Source organism: Pseudorca crassidens, chromosome 12 (assembly GCF_039906515.1).
Source record: "Pseudorca crassidens isolate mPseCra1 chromosome 12, mPseCra1.hap1, whole genome shotgun sequence".
In the NCBI taxonomy this organism is placed as follows: Eukaryota; Metazoa; Chordata; class Mammalia; order Artiodactyla; family Delphinidae; genus Pseudorca; species Pseudorca crassidens.
Window position 1 is genome coordinate 82,308,861 of NC_090307.1, and position 26,975 is coordinate 82,335,835.

Below are 26,975 nucleotides of genomic sequence, written 5' to 3' on the forward strand. Positions count from 1 at the left end.
CTCTGAGTTTCCACTGATCCTACCCTATTACATAACCTATGAATGATGCTTATCTGCTCCTGGAGTTGACTTCTCTCAATAGAAATAACGACTCCCAAAGAGTCCTAGATTCTGAATTTGCATGTTAGGAAGCCAGATTTTGCCTGTTAGGAAGTTAACACTTGTAGATTCCCTAGGAGAAGAACTTGTTGGTCTTCCCTCTCTGTAGAGGCAGTAGGGTGGAGAAGCCTGACATGTCTAACTGCCCCTTACCATCTGGGGCCAGTCTCAGACAGAACCTTCTAGATTGGAGAAGGAAGGAGAGCTCCAATGGGACTTTTGTGGCAGCTACTGAGATCTATTAGTGGTTCTGCAGTGAGAATTATTTTGACCATTCCAACAAGCCTTCCCCTTCAAACACGAAGAATGGTTAAATTTTTTTTAAACTGGCAGGAACACAAGACACTGAAGTTATCTGAGGCTCAGAAACTTCCAAATCAGTTTGACCGCATTAACTGCTTCAATTTGAAAGTTTATATCAAAAATCAGTCACTGATATTAGAATGAGATGTCCCCCTTTCCTTCTCAGTTTTAGTTTCATGTTATTTTCATCATCTTTGGTTAATACTCACAGTACAGCTGTTACGAAGGGCATCAAATTTGCGCTGGATTTCATCTCTATGTGCCTAAAAGGTAAGAAGTTGATTATAAATTTTTCATAGGGTGGAATACAATTCTACATGCTATGGGTCAAATAAAGAAAATCACAATTTGTCTAAAAAAGCCAAGAACGCTGTTGCAGCTGCCCCAGCACCTTTTTTTCAAAGAATTAATCAAGTCATACCCAACAGGAGAAGCAAAGTTACAGGAATACACAATGCCTATTAATAACATTAACTATTTAGACCACACATCACACCCTGTACAAATATATATTTAACATTCAGATTAAAACTAGGCACTAGCGGAAGAAAGGAAAAAAACATAGGATGAAGTTTTACTCTCCTTTATTTGTCTTCCTCCCCATTCTTTTTTTTTTTTTTTTTTTTTTTTTGCGGTACGTGGGCCTCTCACTGTTGTGGCCTCTCCCGTTGCGGAGCACAGGCTCCGGATGCACAGGCTCAGCGGCCATGGCTCACGGGCCTAGCCGCTCGGCAGCATGTGGGATCTTCCCGGACCGGGGCATAAACCCATGTCCCCTGCATCGGCAGGCGGACTCTCAACCACTGCACCACCAGGGAAGCCCTTCCTCCCCATTCTTAATCTTTTCCTCTTCCCTCCAATTGGCTGCTCACCACTGCCCCACCCCCGCCCCCAAGGCTTCTCCCAAGAAAGACACAAACGTACATATACAGGACAATAGCCAGGACAAAGTAGGGACTTTTTTTTTTTTTTTTTTTTTTGTGGTATGCAGGCATCTCACTGTTGTGGCCTCTCCCATTGCGGAGCACAGGCTCCGTACGCACAGGCTCAGTGGCCATGGCTCACGGGCCCAGCCGCTCCGCGGCATGTGGGATATTCCCAGACCAGGGCACGAACCCGTGTCCCCTGCATTGGCAGGCGGACTCTCAACCACTGTGCCACCAGGGAAGCCCCAAAGTAGGGACTTTTGAAAAATTAAATCCAAAGCTGCCGAGATTCAGAAACCCTACGTAGACCTTGAAGTAAATATAAAGATTTTCACCAAGGCAGAGGCGCTCTAAACCAGTAGCATTCATTCAGCTGACAAGGATATTTTGAGTACATACTACATGGCAGACACTATGGCAAGATACAGCATATCTGGCCTCACCTTCATTCTGGTGCGGACAGGTAGAAAATAAACAAGGGCAGGATTACAAACAGTGACAAATGTTATGAAGGAACAGTGACAAGTGTTATGAAGGGCCTAGGGAAAAAGAATAAGGGGGGAGAAAAAGAACTCACTTAGATGGGCAGTCAAGGAGGGCTTCTCTGAAGAGCTGACATTTAAACTGAAACCTGCAGGACAGATGAGGAGCCAGCCATGCAAAGAACAGAAAAGAGCAGAGGGAACAGCATCTGCAAAAACCCTGAGGCAAGAAAGGGTTTGGTGCATTTGGGGAACAAAAAAGGAACTGAGTGGCTAGAGCAGTTTTTTACACTTCAAGCTGTGACTCAAGAGTGAAGATGTCAAGTCAAATTTTTTTGGTTTGTTTTATCCAATGAAATGGAATAAACAGGATACATTAGAAAACATCAGAATGTACCTTGGAGAGTAAAGGTAATAAGCACCATTGTTGGAAACTTGTTTCAGATACCATAAGTCATCAAGTTTAAGTTGCTATCAATTGTAAGATTTACCACAATTTTATGTAACATTAAGAAAAAGAAGTACTGCCAATGAAACTATGACATGTTTATGTCCTTATGACTACAGAATCATATACAGGCTATAAGATGCATCCTGCTTATCTACCTTAAAACTCATTGAAACTCAGTATATAGGATCCCTTGTATGAGACTGCAAGGTAAGATGTATTCTTCTGTGGATTGTGGCCAAAGAACAAAAGAGGGAAATTGTGGCCCAAGCTGATGGTAGAGAGGCAGGCCCAGATCAAGAATCTTGAAGGCCAAGAAAAGAGTTTGGATTTCATTCAAAATGCAATTAATTGGAGGCCAACAGAGGTTTTAAAATGTGGAGTGACATGGCCTGGTTGTCGTTTTGTGGATGCTGCAGGAAGAACAGATCAAAACAGGACAAATGTAGAAGGAAGTTCAAAAACTACTGAGGAGGTTGCTGCTGTCATTAAAGGAAGAGAGGATGGTAGCTTGGAGCTGGACGTGACAGAAGATGCAGAGAAGTGGATGGAGGTGAGATCTCTTTTGGGAGCACAGGTAATAAGACTTGTTGATGGACATGGGGGCCAAGGGTTCCTTAACGGACTTTTGATTTGGAAGACAAGGTAGATTACGGCACCATCTGCTTAGCTATGAAAGCCCAAAGAAGAATCCAGTTTGAGGCCGAGGAAAATGTGGCCCTTCGCTTAAAAAAAAAAATAGAAAAATACATACAAAATAGATAAACAACAAGGTCCTACTGTATAGCACAGGGGACTATATTCAATATCTTCTAATAAACCAAAATGGAAAAGAATATTTAAAAAAATGTAGCTGAATCAATTTGCTGTACACCAGAAACACAATACTGTAAATCAACTATATTTCAATTTTTTAAAAAAAGAAAAAGGTCTACAAGAGAAGTAAGTCAAAAAATTCAGCACCTAGCCTGTCAAGGCAGGGGACACGGGTTTAAGCCCTGGTCCGGGAAGATCCCACATGCCGCAGAGCAGCTAAGCCTGTGTGCCACAACTATTGAGACTGCGCTCTAGAGCCCATGAGCCACAACTACTGAGCCCGAGTGCCACAACTGCTGAAGCTGCGTGCCTAGAGCTCATGCTCTGCAACGAGAAGCCATGCAGTGAGAAGCCCGTGCACCGCAACGAGGAGTAGCCCCCACTCGCCACAACTAGAGAAAGTCCATGTGCAGCAATGAAGACCCAACGCTGCCAAAAATAAATACATACATAATAATGTGTCAATAATGTGTCAATAAAACTTTATTTACAGGAAGCAGACTAAATTTGGCCCACTGGCTATAGCTTGCCAACCTCTACTCTAAATGACTATTTGGTGTGAAATTACTCAGACAGAAACAGGAAGCTGAAGGTGGAGTTAACTTCTTCAAAGCCTAAGCAATGATTATAAAAAAGCTTTCTGGCCTAGACTGAGGGATAGAAGACCTGTTCCACTTTGACTAATAGCAAAGTTTCCAAATAACACCACACCAGTAGAAACTTGCCTAACTGCCCCACAGTAGCCTGAAATTTCAGTCACTAATATTTCTATTATAATTTACCATCATGAGGCCTTTGGATCACTCTGACACATCAAATGACACTCCTCTTTGAGGGTATAATGTAAGGAACTACTATGGCTTTTGATTTATTATTGACTGAAATATAAACACAAAATGTAGTTGTGACTGTTGTGACTGCTGGAAGTACTGTAACAATCACTGAACTGATCTGAGCTTTAAAATGGCAAGAAACATGTTTTATGTTCCTTTGAAATAAGTTGTAAAACAAATGCACAAAAAGTCACATTATATATAAAGGTAATAAAATATGTAACACAAGCTTTGGATTCTCTCAGTGAAATATCTGAGTGTTAATTAGGTGTTAGAAGCTACAGGGAATAAATATTTACCCTCTTAAAAATTACTGAGGACCCCAAAGGGCTTTTGTTTATGTGAGTTATATCTATCTCTATTAACCACATTAGAAGTTAAAGCAGATTTTTTCAAACATTTATTATTTTTTTAAATAAAAGTATTGCTTTTGCACCATCGGTGCAAATGTTAACACAATGAAAAACACCACATGACAGCTTAGTATTATTATGAAAATAACCTGAACTTGGGGACCCCCCACGGAGCCACAGACACCCCCCACAACTTGAGAACCACTGACCTAGGGGTTGGGTGGCAAGAGGCAGAAGGGACAGGCTGCATCCTGGAAATCAGAGAGGCACTCACTTTGGGGAGTATTTATGTCTTCTTTAATTTTAAGGAAAGTTACAAGAGGAATGAAGAAAAGAGAACTATTATGCAACCTTGATGAGAGAAAATACCTGTAGAACTGTGAAAAGGAAACATGTGTTTAGGTGTCTGACCGCCTTCTGGGATCCACCGTCAGGATCCTAGAACACAGGCTTCCACACATCCACCCCTTTCCCTGGGAAGGCAGGCACCAAGCAACACTGTCACCTTAAGTGACCCAATTTCACATCTCGCCTATCGTGCCGATGGGTTACTAATTCAATACAACAATTGATAGTTACGTAAAAGAGAAAAAGAGAGCGTGCACTGACTAATGATTTTAACAAATCAAAGAGGATGACTCTGGGATCCCACCATCACGCTCTGCTGGGAGAATCCCTTTCTGGAGTGTCTCTAGCTTTTGACTTGATTATTCAGCATTAGTCATTTAACAAAATCAGTAGAAGAACGTGAGGACAGGGACATGAAACGTGTTTGTGGGGCCATGCTGGTGGGCACGAAGCCCACACGGTTCCTCTACCCCGCGGCCCCATTCAGAGCAACGCTCCCATCACGTCGCACGTCTGCATGCAATGAAGTGTGCAAGCTCAAATTCTCTTCCACAGAAGAAGGCACTACATGGAGTCTTTTTTTTTTTTTAAAGATTTTTTGATGTGGACCATTTTTAAAGTCTTTATTGAATTTGTTACAATATTGCTTCCGTTTTATGTTTTGGTTTTTTGGCCCCAAGGCATGCAGGATCTTAGCTCCCCAACCAGAGACTGAACCCACACCCCCTGCGCTGGAAGGCGAAGTCTTAACCACTGGACCGCCAGGGAAGTCTCTACATGGAGTTATAAATTTCAATTCCAGGTGGAAAATTCTCTCTTCCACCAATAAGCACTGAAGCATCTTAAAAGCATGACTTTTTGTTTAAATCTGACTCTCTTGCTGCTGTCCACCTTGACTCAATCTCAGCTTTTAATGGCCAGTGAATTTCAATGCAAATGCAATTGACAGGGTGGGTAAAGGGAGAATGGGAAAAAAGAAAGCCTGAGGAAGACCAACAATGGCAACTGGTGGCCTCTGCCACACTTCTTCAATGGAGAGCTTCCATTAACTGTGCTCCATCAATTTTTGGCCCAGGGGCAGAAGCCAAACAGGGTAACTGCTCCCCTCCCAGGTGAGGAGGTGGCCACCTCTTAGAATTAAAGCAATAATAGCCCATTTGACTATTTCCTTTTCTTGATAAAACAGCCTACTATGAAGCAAACAAGCCTCCTAGGAGATCATTTTAGATCCAGCTGGTTGAATTTGATTGATGTTTACGTTGGCTCTGAACTTGGGCCAGAACAATGAGAGAGGGAGAGTCAGGGTACTGCATCTGTGACCATTTTCTCTCTCTCTCTCAGAAAATACATTCTTCAGAACAAATTCAACAAAGCCATTCAGGCAACAGCCACCTGTGGTCCATGACCAGATTTATGGGACATGATCAAGAGGAGGGGAGAGGAAAAACCCACAGCCTTCAAACTGAACTGAGGCAAATTGATGTGAGGTTTGGATTCCTGCATGATGGGCTTACGAACCGCTGTTTGACCAAAGGCACTTTCCTGTCATCATTGTGAACAAGCCCTATTTTCCAAGGGATCCTCATCTGTGAGAGTCGTAGAGCCCTAGTTTCCAGACCTAGGGAGGTTTGTTTCTTTCTTTCTTTCTTTTTTTTTTTTTAAGATGCTCTGAGGCAGTGATCTCATCTGACTAAATTAAGTCGTGACTTGCTGCTGTGCAGGCGTCCAGCAGCCATTAGACACAGCACATTCCAACCAGCAGCAAGACAGGACTGAAAAACTAATTTCCCCACAGATAAACAGCAGCGACACAAGCTCTACTGTATACCCTCCTCCTTCCAAACGGGCAGGGTAAGACGCATGACCACCGCCTCCCTCCCAATTCCAACAGAGTAGAGAGGTAAATGTTTCCTTCTCCTCCACTCCATGGTAAAAGGATTTGAGGGATTACAGGCCAGTCCCCTGGGAAGAAAAAGCTAAAGACACAGCACTAGGCGCACAGTGAGGACTCATTAAGTACAGATTAAATGACTGACGTCTCCTTCTTTCAGAGCTGGGGTGGTTCATGTGGGGGGAAATATTAATATACAAGGCATTAAATACAATAGTGGTTGGATTTTAGGTGTCTCTTTTAGCAGCTAAGAAATGCCATCTGGCTGTCTCTCTCCACATCCACCCCACTCCAGAAAGTGTATACGCCTTCTTGGCGTATATATTCATTTCATTCTTACCTCCATTTTTTTCTTCTATGACTTCTTTTCTCTTAGACTTTTCTTTCTTATTCAATCCTGTTATACTGTTTCGTATCTTTCCAAACTGTTTCCAATCCATTTTTGAAACAGGGCAGAATATAAACAAAGAGACACTAACTATTTTCTCCAAACCAAATACTGGGGGCACATGGCATCATTTAATGAGCGTTTTCATAGAGAAAACATTGGAAACTAAGGTTGCAACCAATATCTGAACTTGGCATAAGTCCTGGATAATCCAGGATGCACAAGCATCTTCTATAAAGGAGTTACTTTGTATCCCCAGAATCCTGGAAGGCCCTGTATCCTGGACTGGTCCATAAAGACCCTGGCACTCTCAGATCATGTTCCCAATTTGGTCCCCAAACACCCAACAGTGGTAGATAACTTCTAAGAAGGAAATTAGTTAAAAAATATATATTTTTATATATATATGTTTATATACATACACACACGTATTAGTTTTAAACAGGGTAAATCATAAGCAACAAAAGTGCATGATCATCTGCAGAAGTAACCCCACTCTAAGAGATGTTTAGAGGTGTTTGCTGATGGAGATGGGGACAGGATCCAAAATGAGTCAGAATGAATAAGATACCCATTTGGTACCTTATTGAAAAAGACTCTGAACATCAGCTGCATTGTGCCCTGCCCACAGAAGGGGGTACCCTGACCAGCAGGCATGAGTGTGCCCATCCACTTGGCAAGTACAGTATGTTACCATTAGAAATGTATGCACTCGGTTGATACCAGCCATTAAACTCATTCAGCTCTCTGTGCCCAGAGTCCAGGTCCACCAAGCAGCCTTCCAAGAGAAATGGGATTTATAAGTAGATTTCTCTGAAGGGGAAGAATGTGAAGATTATCCTGGTCAACTTGGCGGTTGTATTTCCCTCTGTAAAGCTGGTAAATTGGCATTTTTACATGTAAAATTCTGTCAGTTTTGTTAGCCTGGGTCAGTCCGTGTGAGAAGGATCAACTGTGGGAGATTGGCCAACGAAGTCACATTTTGAGACTTGCAGAAAGAACTAATGTCTAAATCCAGGGGCCGCCCACCAACAATATACCTCCTGAGAACACTCTTCATGTGAGCAAACCAGTCTCTCAGAAAGAGCAGGGAAGCCAGGTCCCTTTTAGAGAAACAATCTCTCATTCATTAGAATCATTTCCATCCAGAACCTACCAAATGCGTACTATAAAGACTCGAAACAGAATCTACAGCTTGAAAAAAAAAAGGAACACAAATGAGGTTAACCAAAACAAAAACAAAAATATGGTAGAAAGACTACTGTAAGATATAAGATTATTATTTTTTTAATGTTTATTGAAAACTAAAGTAGAAGACCCAAGTAAACAGACTTTGGTTAAGCTAAAGTTTAAAATATAGTGATGATTATTTTAAAAAGAGGGAAATGCATAAATAAAGGAGGGACTTTTCAAGATCCTTAGGAAAGCTCAGATATTGCCCAGTTGATCTAGTTTACTAATTCCAAAGAGGAAGCAGCCTACATAAGCCAATTTTCTTCCCATTAAGCATCCCTCTGGTTTATTTTTTCTCTCTTGGCATTTCTGAGGGTAAGCAAATATTCTCAGCTCTACACTCATCCTACCGTGAGCGCCTGGATCTCTTCTTCTGCTTCCGCTGTTGTCTCTTCCAGCTCTGTCTTTGCCTGGCGGAGCTGGCTCTCCAGAGCTGCCCGGGCTGCCTGCAGGGCTGTCAGCTGAGACTCGCGCTCCTGCAGAGAGAGCTGCAGCTCCGTGAGCTGACGCTTGAGCTCCAGTTTCTGCTCTTCATGCTCTAGACTGACCTGAGACAGAGAGAGAGATGCTCATTGACCTTAACTGAAGAGAAAGCCAAGACACAACCTGCCATGCAATCTGCATCTTAAATTTGGTCATGGAATCAAATTCTCAGCACTCAACTGAGAAGGAAAAAAAAATGCAATAAAACAGCTCTGACTTCGATAAGTCTCAAAAATCAACAGGAGTGAGAACACATAAGAGTATATACAACATATATTATCAATACAAACCATCCCTTTCTTTCATATATTCGAATGCTTGGGAAAGCTTCTAAAAAAGAAAACCACACAGCAAGAATCCCCTATGAAAATGATGATGGTTGTTCTTATTAGAAAAAAGTTTAAAAGTAAACAGATATAAATAACATTGTATTAGTAACAAGGACACCTTTAGAATGGGAGTACAAGTGGAACAACAGACTGAATTCTACTTATTTTAAATATTTCTGCTCTGATTTGTTCTGATTAGGTAACCCAAATGAAGGTCATATTGTGTACTAATCATTCTTCCCTCCATCTGCCCATCTATCCATCTATCTACTCAACCTTTCGTCCATTCAAGAAAAATTTACTTGGGACTTTCCTGGTGGTCCAGTGGGTAAGACTCCACGCTCCCAATACAGGGGGCCCGGGTTTGAATCCCTGGTCAGGGAACTAGATCTCACATGCACGCCGCAACTAAGAATCCATATGCCGCAACTAAGCAGTCCGAATGCTGCAAGTGAAGATCCCGCATGCTGCAACTAAGACCCGGCACAGCCAAAATAAATAAATAAATAATGAATAAATAAATAAGTATTAAAGGTACTCACTATTAACATAAAAAAAAGAAAAATACATTACTTGGCAAATTCTGTGTAAAAGGAAATACGGAGATGAAAAATAGTCTCTGCCTTCAAGTTGGGGAGAAAAATAAAAACCAACCATTGCCATACATTGTGGTCGAGTGCAATGGTCAGGAGATGCAGGGATGTGATGGGAACACAGCAGAGGGGGAGAGGAGGTGACTGGGGATCTCTGTGTTGAAGAATCCAGGAGCCAAACAAGCATCTAAGAAGGGAAAGAAAATTCCAAGCAGAGGAAGCAAGACGTCCAAGGCATGGAGATGTGGGAGACCCCGGCACATCTGCTGACGTAACCAACACTGACAAGCTGTCCTAGGGACCAGACCCTGCGTCAGACATGGGGATGCCAAGCAAATAAGAGATGCTTGCTGCCCTTGGAGAGCCCACTGAAAGCGAAAGGGTACAAGCTAAACATGAAAGGCCACGGGGACCCAAAGGACATCCCATCCAGCTCCAAGGGGATGGAGAAGGCTCCCTGGAAAAGGTGATACCCAAGTCCCAAAGGCCATAGGCATGAAGAGGAGAAAGACTTTAAAAGATTCAGCCTAGAGAACTGACAGGATGTAGTGGTTAACTCAGAGTGGGACAGAGAACAAAGGACAGAGAGGAGGCAAATGTGACACCTACGTTGCTGGGCATCTGAATTACACAGACAGACCACTGGCCACGACAGGGGACAGGAGAGGAAGGGCCAATCTGAGGATAAGGGTAAGAAATTCACTCTTGACACGTTGAACGTGAGCTGCAAGGGAGACATCTGAGTGGAGGTGTCCAGTGTCTACTGGGACAACAGGTCAGAAACTCAAGAGACAGGTCTGGGCGGGTCGGCTGGATCTGGGAGCCCTTAAGAAGTCCACGGCAGCCGAAGCCAAGGCTATGATCTCTCTCTAGTGAGGATGACGAGGAGAACAATGGCTGCGGCGGTGGCGACAACGATGATGTGACAGCAGCAGGTGTAGTACGCATGTACAGCGTGCCAGGCACTGTCTTCACCCATTTCATCGTCCTAACAACCCAACAAGGATGGTATGACTATGACCTCTATTTTACAGACAAGCAAACTGCGGCCCCGAGAGATTCAGGAACTGAGAAGACGTCACACAGCTAAAAAGTGGCAGGGTTAACTACTTACTGTTGGTCTTATTAAAAGGCCAGCAGTCGGAGGAGGCTGCGACTCTGCTAGCATGCCTGAAAACTCCCAAGGCCACTTGGCAAAACCATGAGAGGCCGGTGACATCACTGTCACACTTCAGGAGGAAGTTGGGGAGCAGAATGCTGTCCGATGCAGGAAGAACCCAGGGGCCCTGCGCCACACACGCTGCTGGAAAACTGCTAACACTGCACCCACAGGCTGGGGGGAAGGACGCCCAGGACCCTTGCAGGTGGGTCAAACCCGAGGCTGAGGCCTCTACCCTCAATCTCAATGGCAGCAGGTGGCAAAGAGAAGGCGGACCGCCTGGCTAGATTTAAAGCTAAACTCCAGGAGAAAATATGTGCAAACAAAGTGACTGACAAGGGATTAATCTCCAAAATATACAAACAGCTCATGCAGCTCAACGTCAAAAAAACAATCAACCCAATCAAACAGTGGGCAGAAGATCTAAACAGACATTTCTCCAAAGATGGCCAAAAAGCACATGAAAAGATGCTCAAGATGGCTAATTATTAGAGAAATGCAAATCAAAACGACAGTGAGGGGCTTCCCTGGTGGCGCAGTGGTTGGGAGTCCGCCTGCCGACGCAGGGGACGTGGGTTCGTGCCCCGGTCCAGGAGGATCCCACATGCCGCGGAGGGGCTGGGCCCATGAGCCATGGCCGCTGGGCCTGCGCGTCTGGAGCCTGTGCTCCACAACGGGAGAGGCCACAGCAGTGAGAGGCCCACGTACCGCAAAAAACAAAAAACAAAAAACAAAAAACCACAGTGAGGTATCACCTCAAACGGGTGAGAATGGCCACCATCAAAAAATCTACAAACAATAACTGCTGGGGAGGGTGTGGAGAAAAGGGAACCCTCCTGCACTGCTGGTGGGAATGTAAATTGGTGCAGCCACTATGGAGAACAGTATGGAGGTTCCTTAAAAAACTAAAACTAGGGCTTCCCGGGTGGCGCAGTGGTTGAGAGTCCGCCTGCTGATGCAGGGGACACGGGTTCGTGCCCCGGTCCGGGAAGATCCCACATGCCGCGGAGCAGCTGGGCCCGTGAGCCATGGCCACTGAGCCTGCGCATCCGGAGCCTGTGCTCCGCAACGGGAGAGGCCACAACAGTGAGAGAGGCCTGTGTACCACAAAAAAAAAAAAAAAAACTAAAAATAGAGCTACCCTGTGATCCAGCAATCCCACTCTTGGGCATATACCTGGAGAAAACCATAATTCAGAAAGACACATGCACCCCAATATTCATTGTGGCACTATTTACAATAGCCAGGACATGGAAGCAACCTAAATGCCCATCGACAGAGGATTGGATAAAGAAGATGTGGTACATATATACAATGGAATATTACTCAGCCACAAAAAAGAACAAAATAATGTCATTTTCAGCAACATGGATAGACCTAGAGATTGTCATACTAGTGAAGTAAGTCAGAGAAAGACAAATATCATATGATATCACTTATATGTGGAATCTAAAAAGAATGGTACAAATGAACTTATTTACAAAACAGAAATAGACTCACAGATGTAGAAAACAAACTTATGGTTACCGGGGAGGGGGAAAGGGGGAGAGGGATAAATTGGGAGATTTGGGACTGACATATACACACTACTATACATAAAATAGATAACTAATAAGGACCTACTATAGAGCACAGGGAACTCTACTCAATACTCTGTAATGATCTGTATGGGAAAAGAATCTAAAAAAAGAGTAGCTATACATGTATGTATAACTCGTTCACTTTGCTGTACAGCAGAAACTAACACAGCATTGTAAATCAACTATACTCCCATAAAAATTTTAAAATAAATAAATAAATAAAGCTAAACTCCAGGCTCCCCTGGAGCATATACAGCCCTGAGCCCCTCGGGAAGCATCCTAAATTTCTCCCACCGCCCCTGTGGGGCTGGCTATACTGACTGGAGAACAAAGCACCACGCCTTCCCTGGGGCAGGTTAATGCCCAGAGGAGCTACAGCCGCAGGGCAGACACACAAGAGAGACATTTGTGGGAAGGGAAAGCAAAAGACAGCCAGCCAGCGTTCCCACGCTCAGAGAAATCTATCCGAGTTATTTACACTCACACTCCTAAGGCTGACACTACGGGGAAGTGTGGTTAAACTTACTGAAGAGTAAAAATATCGCCTGGATTAGAAAAGCAAAACCACCGCCTAAGGCTTCTGGATAACCTAGAACAATGGCCCTCAAACTCCGGAAGCATAAGCATCACCCAGGGCACTGGTTAAAAATGCAAATCCCTGCTCCTCACCCCCACCCCACCCCGATTCCATTCAAAAAGCTGAGGGAGGAAGCCGCCCAGGAATCTGCATTTCAACACACAGGCCATGTGATCCTAACAGAGAGGGGTCCACACCTTGACAACTCCTGCCCTTGGGAGAAGTGGCCTCATTTTAATACTCCAGTACAAATGAAGACATTCCTAAGCGTCAGAATTCAAGGTTTGGTCCTTAACTAAAGACTGTCTGCCTTAATGGTCTTTGCCTTAAGAGAGATCATCTCCGCTTTGAAGAATTCCATCACAAATATTTGAGCCCAGTGTCTCTACGCCCAGCCGGGATGTCCCACTTCCAAGGACCACCCTCCTGAACTCCGGTCCTGCCTCTGCCAGCTAAACCCACCTGCTAGGCTGACAGCCCCCGAGATCAGGGGTGAGTCTGTCTTGTCACCACTGTCTATCTGGCTACTAATTAGCATACAGCAGTCATTTGATAAATACACAGTGAGCCATGTCAAGTCACAGCTTCAGTCACAACCAAATGTGTGGTATTTCCCTCCCCAAACCCGGCTGTTCTTCCCAGCGTCCTTATATTAGGTTGGCCAAAAAGTTCACTCGGGTTTTTCCATCTTATGTAAAAACCCAGACGAACTTTTTGGCCAACCCAATACCTCTGAAGCAAATCACCTTCCATCAGACAAACCTAGAGTTTAGATTTCTCTTTTAGTCTCCCACTGTCATGGGGCGGGGGGGCGCTCTGTCACTGTCATTGAGCCGTACTATGTACTATGTGCTAAACTCCATGCATGGACACAGTCACGTGACCCTCGATGAATCAGGATACAGGAGGAATCACTTTGCCCCCAATTTGAAGATGCACCAATTTACGTCATCTTCACGTGACCCCATGACGGAGATATGTTTTCATGGCCGTTTTACAGATGAGGAAACTCAAGCACAGAGGCGGTAGGGTAGCCTGCCCGACCCGAGGTTACCAAACTCCTAAAAAGGGGAAGTGGAATTCTAACGCAGACCCCCATGGCCCTGTCTGTACTCTTCACCACCACACACAATGGCTCTCATGTAAGTACCGATTTGTGCTTGACACTTGGATGATTGGGGGCCCCTGGGTCCTCCAAAAAATAGCCTCGGGAGATCACCCCTCACTCTCACCTCCCTCAGCCTGGTCTCCAGCTCCAGCAGACGATTCTTGTCGCTGTGGTCTTGGTGGCTGATTTTTTCCAGCTGCTCCTCCAGCTTCCGGTTCTGGGCCTCCAGTTTCCCAGCCTGTGTCTCCAGGTAAAACTTCTGCTGCCTGAGTTCTGAAATCATTTCTTCCTGGGCCTTCCTGGTGGGGGTGGTGGGAGGAGCCAAGCAAAATCACAGTCTCGTTAGAGGTGAGCATGTCCCCGCAGAAGGACGGGCAGAAGCGGAGCGAGAGGTGCATCTGAGCAAGTGGACCACACTCGTTCCCAGGTTAGCGCCACCCTGACCCGGCCTCGTGTGCGTGGCCCCAGCATGGGGACCTGGGGCCCGTTTAGTCCCCACCGCTCAGAGTCCCTCATCAATGGGATTCAGTATGGTCAAGGGGGATGCAAGAGATACTATCATTTCACTCCTTTGGTAGACCTTTTTATTTTTCCAGTCTGTAGAGGAGAGCAGAAAGGGCCTCCTGAGAGTACAGGAGCACCCTGACGACTCACTAAGACAGGCCCTGGGGAAGAGAGGGCGGTGAGGAGAAAGAATGCTACTCCTTCTACTTCTCTGTTGACCTTGCTCACCTCTTCACCAGGCCGCTCAGAAGCTGGAATGACTCAAAGATCAGACAGCGGCCTACCAAGCTGGTTTAAACTAAGATGGGAATGTTTAAGATCTCTTAAGGAGATTGTAATTCTTTGGGGGAAAAGATTAAGATCAAAGTGCTCCGGGAACACAGGAGAGTCCTTGCCAAACCCCAAAACTCACCCCCAAGGGCCCAACTTCACAACAGCGAAATGGATGGCCCAGTTGGGCACACCCGAGATCACCTCTGGCTAATTGCAGGAGGCGAGTCTGGGGAACGCGGTCTCCAGAAGCAAACTGTAAATTACCTCATTAGAGAGAGCAAAACACTCTGTGATGGGATGGTAACTTGAAGCATGTAAGAAAACGCAGCTCAAAAGAGAGGGCCAGTAGAGTGAGACCACTTCAGAGAGGGCAAAATGACGTAAGTATACGGAGGCTGGGCCCCGCCACAGGAGTCGTTAAATCCACTCCTGCTCCGCCGACAGAAGAACAGAGTTTGTGCCCAGGAGAGAAGACCAAAGCGGAATCAAGCACACAGTTAGAATCTGAACACTTACATGTTCCTCTGGGTAAAGAGACTGCTGTTTGCCGCAAGTTTATTGGCTTCCGACAATTCCACTATCCTCTGTTCCAGGGATCTGATCTTGGAATCCATGGCGTTGATCATCTGAAACACGGGGGATCTTTGGAACCTCACACACAGACGGTAACACCGGAATGAGAGGGAAGTGGGCCACGTAAGTGAGGAAAAGTGTCATGTGAAAGGCAGGCCATCAGACCAGAGACTCAACTAGCCTGTACCCTGAGGAGCGTAGAGCTCACTGCTCCAACGATGGCACTCATTTATTTTATCAAACGGAGACTGCATATCCCCCTCACTAGCTAAGGGGCCTGCAGTAAGCACACGCGGGAGGACCTCTTGAGGAACCTGGCATTCCGTGAGTTGACAGGCCTCGTGAAATCCCCGTGTCGTCCACATGCGCCCTGAGCCTGCCACAGCCTCTAAACTTGCATCTGCAAGTTCCTATTTCTCATCACCCACGAGCTTGTCATTCTCTGGGTGATTCCTTCTCACCCAGCCCCTACTGTCCTAGATTCTCTGCATCAAAGCTTCCCCAACTTAATGAATCATAAGAATTGGCCAGGGCAGGAAAGGGGCGGGGGGGGGCGTTAAAAATATTACTTCCCAGGACCCTCCTTTAGAGATTCTGTTGTGAAAAGTCTCGGTAGGGTCTGAGATAATAAGTAGATTAACAAGCACAACAGGGGAAACTCTTAAGCTGCAAGTTTCTGAAACATCTGCCTACACAGATTTGAAAGGAAACGAGATGCCTAAGGGAGGCCACAGGCCACCGGGCACTTCGTCGGGGAGGTGGCAGGGGGTTGGTGTGTTGAAAGACAGGGTTCTAGTTGACGCAGGTCAGCGTGAATTCTTAAAGAAGGGCGTGAAGGGCAAAACTGGCCACCCCGAGCCACCACTGCCGCTGCTTTTACGAGAAGGGGTTGCAGAGAGAACTTTCTGTTAGCAGCAGACTCCACGGGATAAAACAGACCAAATGGACTCTTCTCTGGTGGGGGACTCCTGGCGTGGTTCACACACCCTCCCTTGGAAACCGGCTTTGTGATTCTGTCTACCTACCGCCTTCTGCTCGCTGAGAATCTTGCCTTTCTCGTGGGCCTCCTCTTCGTGTCTCTGCATCAGATTCTCCAAAGTCTCCTTGTCGGCTAGGTCTTTCTTTATCTGATTGTCCAACACCTGAGGAAAAACAAAAGGAGAAGTTAGTGTCTGGCAGACTAACCAGAGGCACTGGAGAAACACAGGGAAGGAGGGGAAAAGCAGTGGAGAAGCCACGCTGCCCCAACTCCGGGGCAGAGCGAGGGAGCGGGGGTCTGTCTATCAGCCAGGATGAGATTCAGAAGTATGACCATCAAATGGCAAGTAACCAGAGGACGTGAACTAAGAACTTATTTTTAAATCAGCAGCCAAAATGACCTGAGAGGTATAGCCAAAGGGGAGGTGGACTCCAGAACGAGAGGGAAAAAAAAAGATCTCTCTAGAGATCTTACGATTTGCAGCTATTACCTAGGGGCACTGTTATCGTAGTCAATGCGCCAGTAGTTTTCAGAACACTGCTTGCTCTTAATTTGTACAAAATTAATCTCGTTATCTCCAGGCTGTGTGTGGAGGGATGGAAAGCTGAAGACCGAGGAAGTCTGTGTGACCAAGGCTGACGTTCAGAAACAGCCAGGGCCGAGTGGATTCTGCCCACCGATAAAGTAGGTGGGGAGTCAATAGACTGAAGAGACAGCATAAAGGAAAGGGGAAAAAAAAAAAAAAAGCCTCTTTCCTCGTTCCTCTGATCCAGCTGGGGGTGAAAATAAAAAGTCACTGGAAAGAGAAATCTTTCCCAGGGGAAGAGAAATCATGTGTTCTCAGTGCTGAGAATGCCACTGTAAGCACCTACTGTTCCCAAGAGGAAAAAATGAAACAGTAATGGTGTCACCATCCACCAACTTGATCTAATGTTCTGCGAGGGACACACACAGCCCCACCAGCTGCCAGAACAACTGGTGAAAAAGAGAGGAGAAAAGGAAGGCAACGTCATAACTTGCCAAGCCTTTGACCACGACCCTGTGTTTCTCATCACTGTGGTTCTCTGAATGATGGCGACTGCATCTGATACTGGGAAGAAAGCCCAAAGAATTGGGGTCACAGATGGGAACTGAAATCTGCCTTTCCCACATTATCTATTGTGATGGGTCCTTCGTAGCTCATGGGGACACAGTCCCTGAAAAGAGCCAATGAACAGGGAGGGGGTCCACATGATAAAGAAAGGAAAGAACAGATTTCAAAGAGGGCTTTAAACTAGAACTGACTGATGAAAAAAAGAGAGTGAGAGCTGGCAGAGAAGAATAAGAGGTGGAGGACGGGGTCATGGGAGAAGGGACGAACCTCAAGAGGGTAAGTGGCCTGCTCTCCTGGACGTCAGGGCACGATTCTAAAATTATGATCAAGAAAAGGACAGAATCTGGGGTATGATCACAATTATTACCAAAATGGCCTCACAGGGGACGGAACAGGAACACAAAGCAGGGCAGACTAAAAAGAAATGGTTTCATAAAGATGCCAGGAGGGAAGACAGAAGAAAACAGATCTCTCCCTAACGTTCTCTAGGATCTATAAAGCCAAGTGCTCGCCATCTAGAAGGTAGCAGAGACCACTTAATGTCTAGACCAGGAATGCCCTTTTTTATGCAGTGCTAAAGCAATGAAGCACATTTTCAGGATGACTCTGCTCAAACTAAGACCTCCACTTTGGCAGTGGTGGATACCAACATAGGTAAGTGTGAGCCACAAGGAACAAGCCTTTCTCAAGGATGTACACAACCCGGCTTTGAGTGGGTTAAACTGACAGGAGGATGAACAAGAAGATGCATGGGAGGGAAGCAAGGAATTTGTTTGAAATGAGAGATTCCACTGTAGACATTTATATCAATTGAAGGTATCGATAGAACATGGCTTTTTGACAGAAAAGTCAATTTACTGACCCAAATTAGAGAATGAACTTGCAAAGGTTATTTTCATCATGCAAAGATACCAGTGGACTACTGTATACATTCTCATAATTTTCTGAAAGTCAGTTTATCTCAAGGATAAAAGTCTGGGCACCAAAAAGGATTGGTGGATAAATGCTCTAATGTAGAGGGTCCCACTAAGACACAGTGTGGTCCCTTCTGGGTTATTCTCCTGGCATTTCTTTCAATGAAAAATAACCAAAAGTAGCACGAGGGGTAAAAGGAAGAAAGTGTCAGGGTAGTGATGGTGAAGATGCTGTGTGAGCACGCACATGTGTGGTTCTCCAGAAAAGGAACAGCCAACTCTTTGAGAATACCAACCAAATCAATAACATGATCATCACAAAAATTAAAAGCCTCCTTCACTGTCTGACTTGGAAGGGAAAGGGACAATATTTGAGATGGTAATGAACAATGTCTGATTCTCAAGAACGTAAGAATTAGTTAAAGGCTCAGTCCAAAATCATAATGAAAATGTGATGTGATTTCAAAAGGAAACAGATAGGCTGGCAGTCATTTCTGATCACTGAACTTATTAATAATAACTGAATTGAAATAATTTCAGTAAGTAAAATAATAATTGAATTTATTATTTTATATGATAGGCTGGACTATTTAGGCCAGTTCTTCTAGGAACAATGATTTAAAATGCTAGATAGAATATGGAAAACATTTTCCAAAAGCACCTAAATGTTGGCAAGAGAGTAAGAAATTACAGACTAAAATCTAAGTGAAAGCAAAAACCCAGCTATTTTGAACTTGAGGCATTTGCTGAACCAGATAAACTTGAGCTTCATTCTTAATTGCCTCAAAGGGTAAGAAGACAAAGAAGTCAAAGCCCAGAGCCACCCACAAGGTGGGCACACATTTTCATTCAAGGCCTCAAAGAATTCTCATTATTAATTTTCCAAGGAAAACGACCAGCTGACAAGGCACACGAAAAAGAGAGACACCATGGAAAAGAGCCAAGAGAAACAACAGAGTAGAAACAGACCTTCAGATATTGGAATCATCAGATACAGATCATAAAACAACTATGCTGATGCGTTTAAAGAAGCAGAAGATAAGCTTCAAATCAATGCAGCAAATAGAAAGTTATTGACTTAAATAATCTAGTAAACTTGGGGAAGAACCAAACAGAATGTCAAGAAACAAATAGAAACAATAACTGAAATTTAAAACTCAATGGATGGGGACTTCCCTGGTGGCACAGTGGTTAAGAATCCACCTGCCAATGCAGGAGACACGGGTTCGGGCCCTGGTCTGGCAAGATCTCACATGTCACGGAGCAACTAAGCCCGTGCGCCACAACTACTGAGCCTGTACTCTAGAGCCTGCGAGCCACAACTACTGAAGCCCATGTGCCTAGAGCCTGTGCTCCACAACAAGAGAAGCCACTGCAATGAGAAGCCCGCTCGCCACAACTTGAGAGAAGCCCATGCACAGCAACAAAGACCCAACAGAGCCAAAAATTAATTAATTAATTTTAAAATACCTCAATGGATGGGTTTAACAGCAAATTAGACAGGTAAGGATTAGTACACTGGAAAATCAGTTAGAGCTTAACCAGAATGTAGCACCAAAAGACAAGGAAATGGAAAATACAAAAAAAAAAAAGATAGATTGGTGGTAATCTAACACGTCTAATCAAATTCTCACAAGGGAATTAAAGGGAGAAGGGGAAGAGACAATACTTGAGATATAACAACCAATAACTTTACAGAATTGATTTTTTAAAATATATACATATGTTCCAAAGTCCAGTATATCTCAAGGAGGATAAACAAAAATAACTCCACATCTAGACACATCACAGTAGAACTTCAGAAAATTAAAGATAAAACAAAGTTTTAAAAGAAAAAAGACTGCTTTTAAAGAAAGCAACTGTTAGACTGACAGCTGACCGTCAACTGCAATAATAAAAGCCAAACATCAATGGAATGATATCTTCAAAAAGTATTAAAAGCAATAACTGCCAACCTAGAATTCTATCCCCAGTCAAAACATCTTTCAAGAACAAGGATGAAATAGAGACATTTTCAGACACACAAAACAGAGAGCCTGGCACCAGCAGACCTTCACTAAAGAAAGTCCTCAAGGATATACTTTATAAAAAAAGGAAAAGAATTCCAGGTCTAAGATGCAAGAAGGAAATTAAAAGCAAGGAGATGGTGAATCTCTCTAAATCTAAATTATCATGGACTCAGTGAAAGTGGATCAAAAAACATTTTAAAGATGGAATTGAGACACATGATGATCAAATTTTCTTAAATAATAAACTATTTTTGAACTTCTGATATCCAATCCGCCCCAAGGATAACACCCCAAGACCTCCCACCATGGCCTGAGGACAGCATTTACCACGGAGAGTCCTCTGTTCTAGCAAGAAGTGGCCCGAAGTGCCTGGGAAGAGAAAGGAACTACATGGTGTTATAGGAGGAAGGGCAGGGAAGACTGTAAAGTGTCTTTACTTTAATTTTTTCCTCGTAGTGCTGTTCTTTCTGTTTCAGGTGCACCTCCAGGTGCTGGGCTGAGACCTGGGCTTCTCGGTGCTTCTCCTCCAGTTCCTGGACACAAAAGAACAGACGGTCAGGTGTGCGAGGGAAGGACGGAGCCGATGCATGTTAGATGTTCACAGGAGACACCACTTTGGCACAGGCACCAAAGGCAACAGGCATCTGTTTCTTCGTGACTAGCCCTTAAGGCTCTTGGGAGAGGAAACCACCACCACGCCCTGGCCCTGGGTTTTCCAGCTCCGAGTATTCACACACATAAGCACATGGCTGGTGGGCTGGGACCAGAAATCTGTCAGTGCGACAGGTCAAACAAAGGCAGCTCTTCATCTCTGCCTAGAGAAGTGAGAGTGACGAGGCAACACAACTTGAAAATTCAGTACAGCACAAAGCCCCTGACCACTGTCTTGACGGCCTTAAATGAGGAAAGTAATGTCAATTTAAGTTTTAAGTTAATTTATTATGAGGATAAAAAAAATTTTTGTATTTTCCTCATTAACAAAATGATTGCTCAGGAACCCTAGTGAAGAAGGAAAACTAATATAACAATTCAAACACTTTCAGTTTTGAATGATTATTTTAACTGACTGGTAATATGGAGCATGTGAATATCTGGATATCATGTTTATATGAAGTTTACATGATATAATGCTAATGGGAACAAGGCAGAACATAAAATTCACTAAAAATGACATAAACGTGTACACATACATTGAAGATAGGAAGAGAACGTGGAGTAATAATAAATAGCTCAAATGTAATGTCCTTTTCATTCTTTTATCAAGATTTCTGCTTTCAAACAAAATTGTAGTTCATTTGGAAATTATACCAATTCATTTGCCAACGTATTATAAACTGATCGTATAAAAGGCAGCATTCAACTCACCAAAACATTCTCTAAATGAAGCTATCTGCGTTTACATTAATTCTTATGAATCTGGACCCATTAGTTAATTACTAATATCAAAAGTCATTACTCCAAGTTTTCATCTCTTCATACTATCTTGAAATTTTCCTTTGAAATGGAAATAATTATGAGAATTTTGAAGAACGAGGAAATTATACAGGATATGCCCATAAAATGGAGAAAAGAATAATTTTAGATTCACACACACATGAAATGTTACTGATTAAGCTTTTGAAATTCTAAAGTCTGCAAGCATTTGACTTTGCTTTGGGGGCCAGTAAAGTATTCAATGTTAAGACCAGGTGCACAAGATCTACTGCAAGCTAACAGATGTTATCTTGAAAAGTTGAATGTAAACAGGATTTTTAGTAATAAAAACATACTTTAAGGGCTTTATGTATATTAAAGGGTCCCTGACAATGAGGTCTTTTATTAAAGCAAAAGACTCTGCTAGAATGAGAACCCCAATTAGCTGTTTTGAAAGTTCTTATCAGAATAGCAAATATTTTAATGCAAATGATATTTGGGATGTGTTTCCAAGCATCATCGTTATGTAACAGTACTAAGGACCCCTCTTTGCCCACATCCCAGATACTTCACAACCTAAGCACCAGGTTCTTGAGCAAAAGGCACCTTCCGATAAACGAAGTCACAGCCACAAAGGTACTCGGACAGGTGGCAAGATACACTTGGAAAAAGAAATCTGCCTACTTTTTCTTTATTTTAGAAATCACTTGATAATCGTCTTGTCTTAGTTTCAGTCCTCCTAAGATAGCACAGGAACGGAAATCAATCTGAAAACAGGGCAAAAACTCAGATACCTGAGACTGACAACCTTAAGACCAAATTTCCGGTCTACTTATGCATGCGAGTTTACAACATATAATCCAGGAATGCAGAACTCTACACTCCCACATTTTAATTGGCAAGTGAACCTTGGAAAAGCAGACATTCTAAAACCTGACTTCTTGACAGTTTGGCATTTTTTGTTGTTGTTGTCATTTTTTAAAACGTTATCTTCTCTACATGTGTTGGATCAGATTCTTCAGTCCTGTTATGCAAACAGTACTGTTTGCTGCTCTATTCCCAGCTCCTAGAACAGTGCCTGGCACATAGTAGAAGCTCATTAAATATTTGTTGAATGAATGAATGAACACATCACCATTAAACAGAGAAACACTTTGCAACCACAAGACTTAACCACGTCGTTTGCACCAAGCAAGGGGGTAGCAGTGGTGGAATCTCAGTGGGAATTCATTTGACTCACAGTAAAATTCACACATTTGACAATCGCCAAGAGATACTTGGATGATGGAACAAGAGAACAGAAAGGATAGACTGACAATCACATTTGCCTTTGTGTGTAGACATTATCTATAAAGACTGTGTGTCAGAGCAAAACAATTTAACCAGTTTCTCTTTTCACCTGTGTGTTCAAGAGTGCCCACACGACTCATGAATATAGACAAACAGAAATGTAACGTTTTGAAGGGTTGGGTTTTCTTTTTTTTTTTTTTGATATTAAGTATATAGGCCTATATAAGTCGGTCATTCTTGAGTTCATATAGTTGCTGGTGACTCGTTTCCCAGAAGTGACGCAGAGGGAGAGACAGAGAGAGGGAGGTGGAAAGCACCCCGCTCACCACCTTGTCTCTTTCTGGTGCAGAGGAATGCCCGACTACTCCAGAGTCAGTCCTCGGGGCAGGGAGGAAAGGGCTACAAACAGGCTCCCCAAAGTGGCATCAAATTCTTGGTTTGGGGACTGAAATCCAAGGAGAGTCCTTTAAAGGTTCACCTGCCTTTCACCCTGGCAAGTGCAAAACTTTGACACGTCGGCAAGCACCACCCAAGCCTTCTTTGATTAAGTTAATTTGGTCGTCAGAGCCGAAAACAAAATCATCGTGGTTACAAACCTAAAAAACAATCTGCTACCTCTAAGGAAAGTGAAAATAATAACAATATTAAGCACCAACTGGAGCAGAGAAAGTGAGTGGGTGAACACGGATCTATGACAAATGCTACTCCGAAAAAATCTGCGTGACTAATTTCTTTCCTCTGCAAAACCAAGAATCTGGGTGTCGGTCTTAAAACCCTGAATCACTACACCTTTTTCAAACGGGCATTTGCAACTTTAATGGCCATACAAAACTCTGCTGATAGAAGTACGTAAATGCTCCTGTAAAAATGTATCGGAAATGACAGCGTGTGCACGTTCGCATTTTTAAAAGTCAGGCAGTAGCAAACAGAGCAAAAAAAAATCATACTGATGGATCTGTTACCATTGCTGAAATGTCCAGCCTGTGGTTACTCGTGCTAGTCTCTGACATGGCGTCCGCTGAAACCACTTCCTCTTAATTCACCTTCCTGGCGATAACCTCCCCTGTGACGGTGGTTGGTTCTTCTGTTGACCCCCTTCCCTCTACAACCTCTAACCTGTTATCTTTGAACTTGTCAACTTTGGTTCCTGCTCACCAGAATTTTATCAGCCATCTGCTGGATCTGTTGGGACTTTGTCTGGATGTCATCCTTCAGTCTGTTTTCTCTACGCTCCATGGTCTCTAGCCTCTTTACCTTGTTCTCCAGAGAGTGGCGGCGTTCCTGTAGATCGTGAATCAATCAGAGAGTTTTAATGGGGTAACCGCTACGGGCACGACGCCTGCGCCGAGGGAGGGGGCCCTCGGGAAGCGTACGCTCGATGCGGGAAGAGAAGTCTCAGGCACCCGAAGCCACGGTGAGGAAAACACAGTTCTGTGATCCGAGGAGTACTTGCTTGTGCAGGTTACAAGAGTGCATTCATTCATTCAAATATTTACCAAGCACCTACTATCTGCAAAGTACCACGCTAGGCATCGTGGAAAATACCGAGAGGAAGCTGACAGAATGCCTGCCCTTGGAAGAGGTAAGATAAACACAAATAAACACGATATGGGTTAAGAGGGCCAGGGCCATGAAGCAAACAGGTACAGAGGGCTGTGGGAGGGTGCAGGCTGGAGGGAGGGCTTTGAACTGAGCAGGTGAGGGGATGTGGCCGCTGTGGAGAGGGTCGGGATGTGGGAGGCTGGAGGGGAGAGGGCCAGAGGGGAGTGGGGAAGGCCTTTCAAAAAAAGGCGCAGCAGGGCTTCCCCGGTGGCGCAGTGGTTGAGAGTCCGCCTGCCGATGCAGGGGGCGTGGGTTCGTGCCCTGGTCCGGGAGGATCCCACGTGCCGTGGGGCGGCTGGGCCTGTGAGCCATGGCCGCTGAGACTGCACGTCGGGAGCCTGTGCTCTGCGACGGGAGAGGCCACGGCGGTGAGAGGCCCGTGTACCGGAAAAAAAGGTGCAGCAGCAGCAGTGCGGAGGTGGCCGAGAGCCAGCGTAGGCCCCAGGTGGAGCGTAGAGGGGCTACTGCAAAAGGTGTAATAGCGGAGGAGCTGGAGAAAACGGGAAAGGGGAGCATGTGTGGGGCAAAGGGCTGAGAGTCTCATGCACTTAAGATGTAGGGAAGCCCTGAAAGGTTTGGGATGGGGCAAGGGGTGCTGATGAGCCTGGAGTCTGAGGTCCACGAGTCTGACCCCGTTTGAGCTAGATGGGAGGAAGGTGAGCCTGGAAGCAGAAAGCCGAGAAATTACTACATTCACCCAGCGAAGAGGAAGAGGGCCTACACTGTGGGGAGGCCTTCAGAAATGGCCAGCAGAGGGTGGACGGTGGAGACAGTGTGGGTGTATTTACAGGGCTGAGGGACTCTCGGAATGGCAGGCTCCAGGGAGAAGCAGCAGATTATGTCAAGGTGTCAAGCCTGGGGTGACCAGATGGATGAATGGGGGCCCTGACCGGTGCGAGGAAGACTGAGAAGGCAACCCAGCTTGTCGGGGAAGATACTGAGTTCATTCTAGATCGGAGGCACTGTTCAGACACCCAGTCAAGATGTCAGGGGAGCAGTGGGAAATACTTCCTGGATCGTGGGTGAGGCTGGCCCCAAAGAGACGTAGGCAAATAGGTTCAACGCCAGCACTGCGACGGAGAAGCAGAAGGCCCAGGACAGGGGGGTGGTTAAATCAACTATGACACATCCGTTCCATGGACCCATCACCCAGGCGTCAGGGGAGGTGGAGGGCGGCAAAGGGGGAACGTCCCTTTTTATTCTATATTCTTCAGTTCTATGTTTTTCACAATGAGAAAACACTCGTGTGTTTCCTATATAATTATATAATTGGTTTCAACAACAACAACAACAAAGAATTGGACAGAGAGAAGAGGCCCAAAAATGTAGATCTGGGAGTTATCAACACACACAGGTCACAGCTGAAGCCTCGAAAATTAATATATTATTAACACCGTCGGGGAGAAGGTGAGGAAAAGCAAGGGTACAGAGGGAAGAAAAAGGAACCCTCAGGGACGGCATCACAGTTCATCTACATAAACGTGAATCCTCCCACACGGGCAAACGGGTCAGAGGAAAACAAATAGGAAGGAAAGGTTTTATCAAAACATCTTTCTACTCAGAGCTGCTGTGACAAATCCTTCTCCCCTTTGGGGAAAATGGTCCCAAACCTCTAGGGTTTCAAAGGGACTGGCGGACGGGACAGCGGTTTGGATGAACAGGAGCAGAGAGAGAGTGGTCCCGAGGTTTCTTCCCCTGCACAGCCGGAGGCCAGGCACCTCGGGAGCTGGGAGCTGCAGGTCCCCTGCTCACCTCGGCTTCCACCAGCTTCTTCTTGATGCCTTCGGAAGAGTCCTCGCGGTTGTGCAGCTTCTCCAGCTCGCGCTCAGCCCGCTCCTTCGCCTGGCGGATGTTCTGCAGAAGCTCGGTGGCCTCCGTGCTGGCTTTCACGGCCTGAAAGGAGAAGGAACAGGGGAGAGATGGCCCAATTTATCCACAGAAAAAGATGGGGACCATCTCCTAAACAGGAAAAAAAATCGGGTCACACTGAATGGATATTTTTATCCATTTTTCAAAACATATAAACGTTTCATTTTATTCTGTGTTTCGTCTGTCCTAAGGTGCACTTATATATTTTTTTTAACATCGCTGAATTTGGAATGCATCTACGATTAAAATTGATGGTGTTTTTTTCTTTCTTGGGGTACAGAAGATAATGGGGTATCGGACAATCATTAGCATCTTAGATTCAATGTAACATAATAAATGCAAACAAAAACGTCTCGGGTTCATCTGCCCAGGTATTAATGTATTTACCCCGGACTGTTAATTGTCTCCCTATTTAATCATCTCATTTGCTGATTTTCCTAAGGGGAATCTGTACTACTTTTACAAGAAAACAAGATAAAAACTATAAACTTTTTTTTCTCAAATAAA

General features: G+C 44.6%; 1 protein-coding gene across 11 annotated transcripts in view; it reads right to left on the reverse strand.

The window, feature by feature from the left end:
- CIT (citron rho-interacting serine/threonine kinase) overlaps positions 1-26,975 on the reverse strand; it is a 167,990-nt gene that overhangs the window by 40,775 nt on the left and 100,240 nt on the right. For 8 of the 11 annotated variants that reach the window (XM_067700789.1, XM_067700790.1, XM_067700788.1 and 5 more), the window contains 8 exons: positions 26,352-26,492; positions 24,153-24,278; positions 20,732-20,827; positions 16,325-16,441; positions 15,243-15,352; positions 14,074-14,248; positions 8,471-8,668; positions 612-665 (listed from right to left, as the gene is read on the reverse strand). In XM_067700789.1, coding sequence (XP_067556890.1) covers positions 612-665; positions 8,471-8,668; positions 14,074-14,248; positions 15,243-15,352; positions 16,325-16,441; positions 20,732-20,827; positions 24,153-24,278; positions 26,352-26,492 — 1,017 coding nt within the window. The remainder of the gene's footprint in view (positions 1-611; positions 666-8,470; positions 8,669-14,073; positions 14,249-15,242; positions 15,353-16,324; positions 16,442-20,731; positions 20,828-24,152; positions 24,279-26,351; positions 26,493-26,975) is intronic. The other 3 variants (XM_067700794.1, XM_067700796.1, XM_067700795.1) reach the window with 1 other exon arrangement.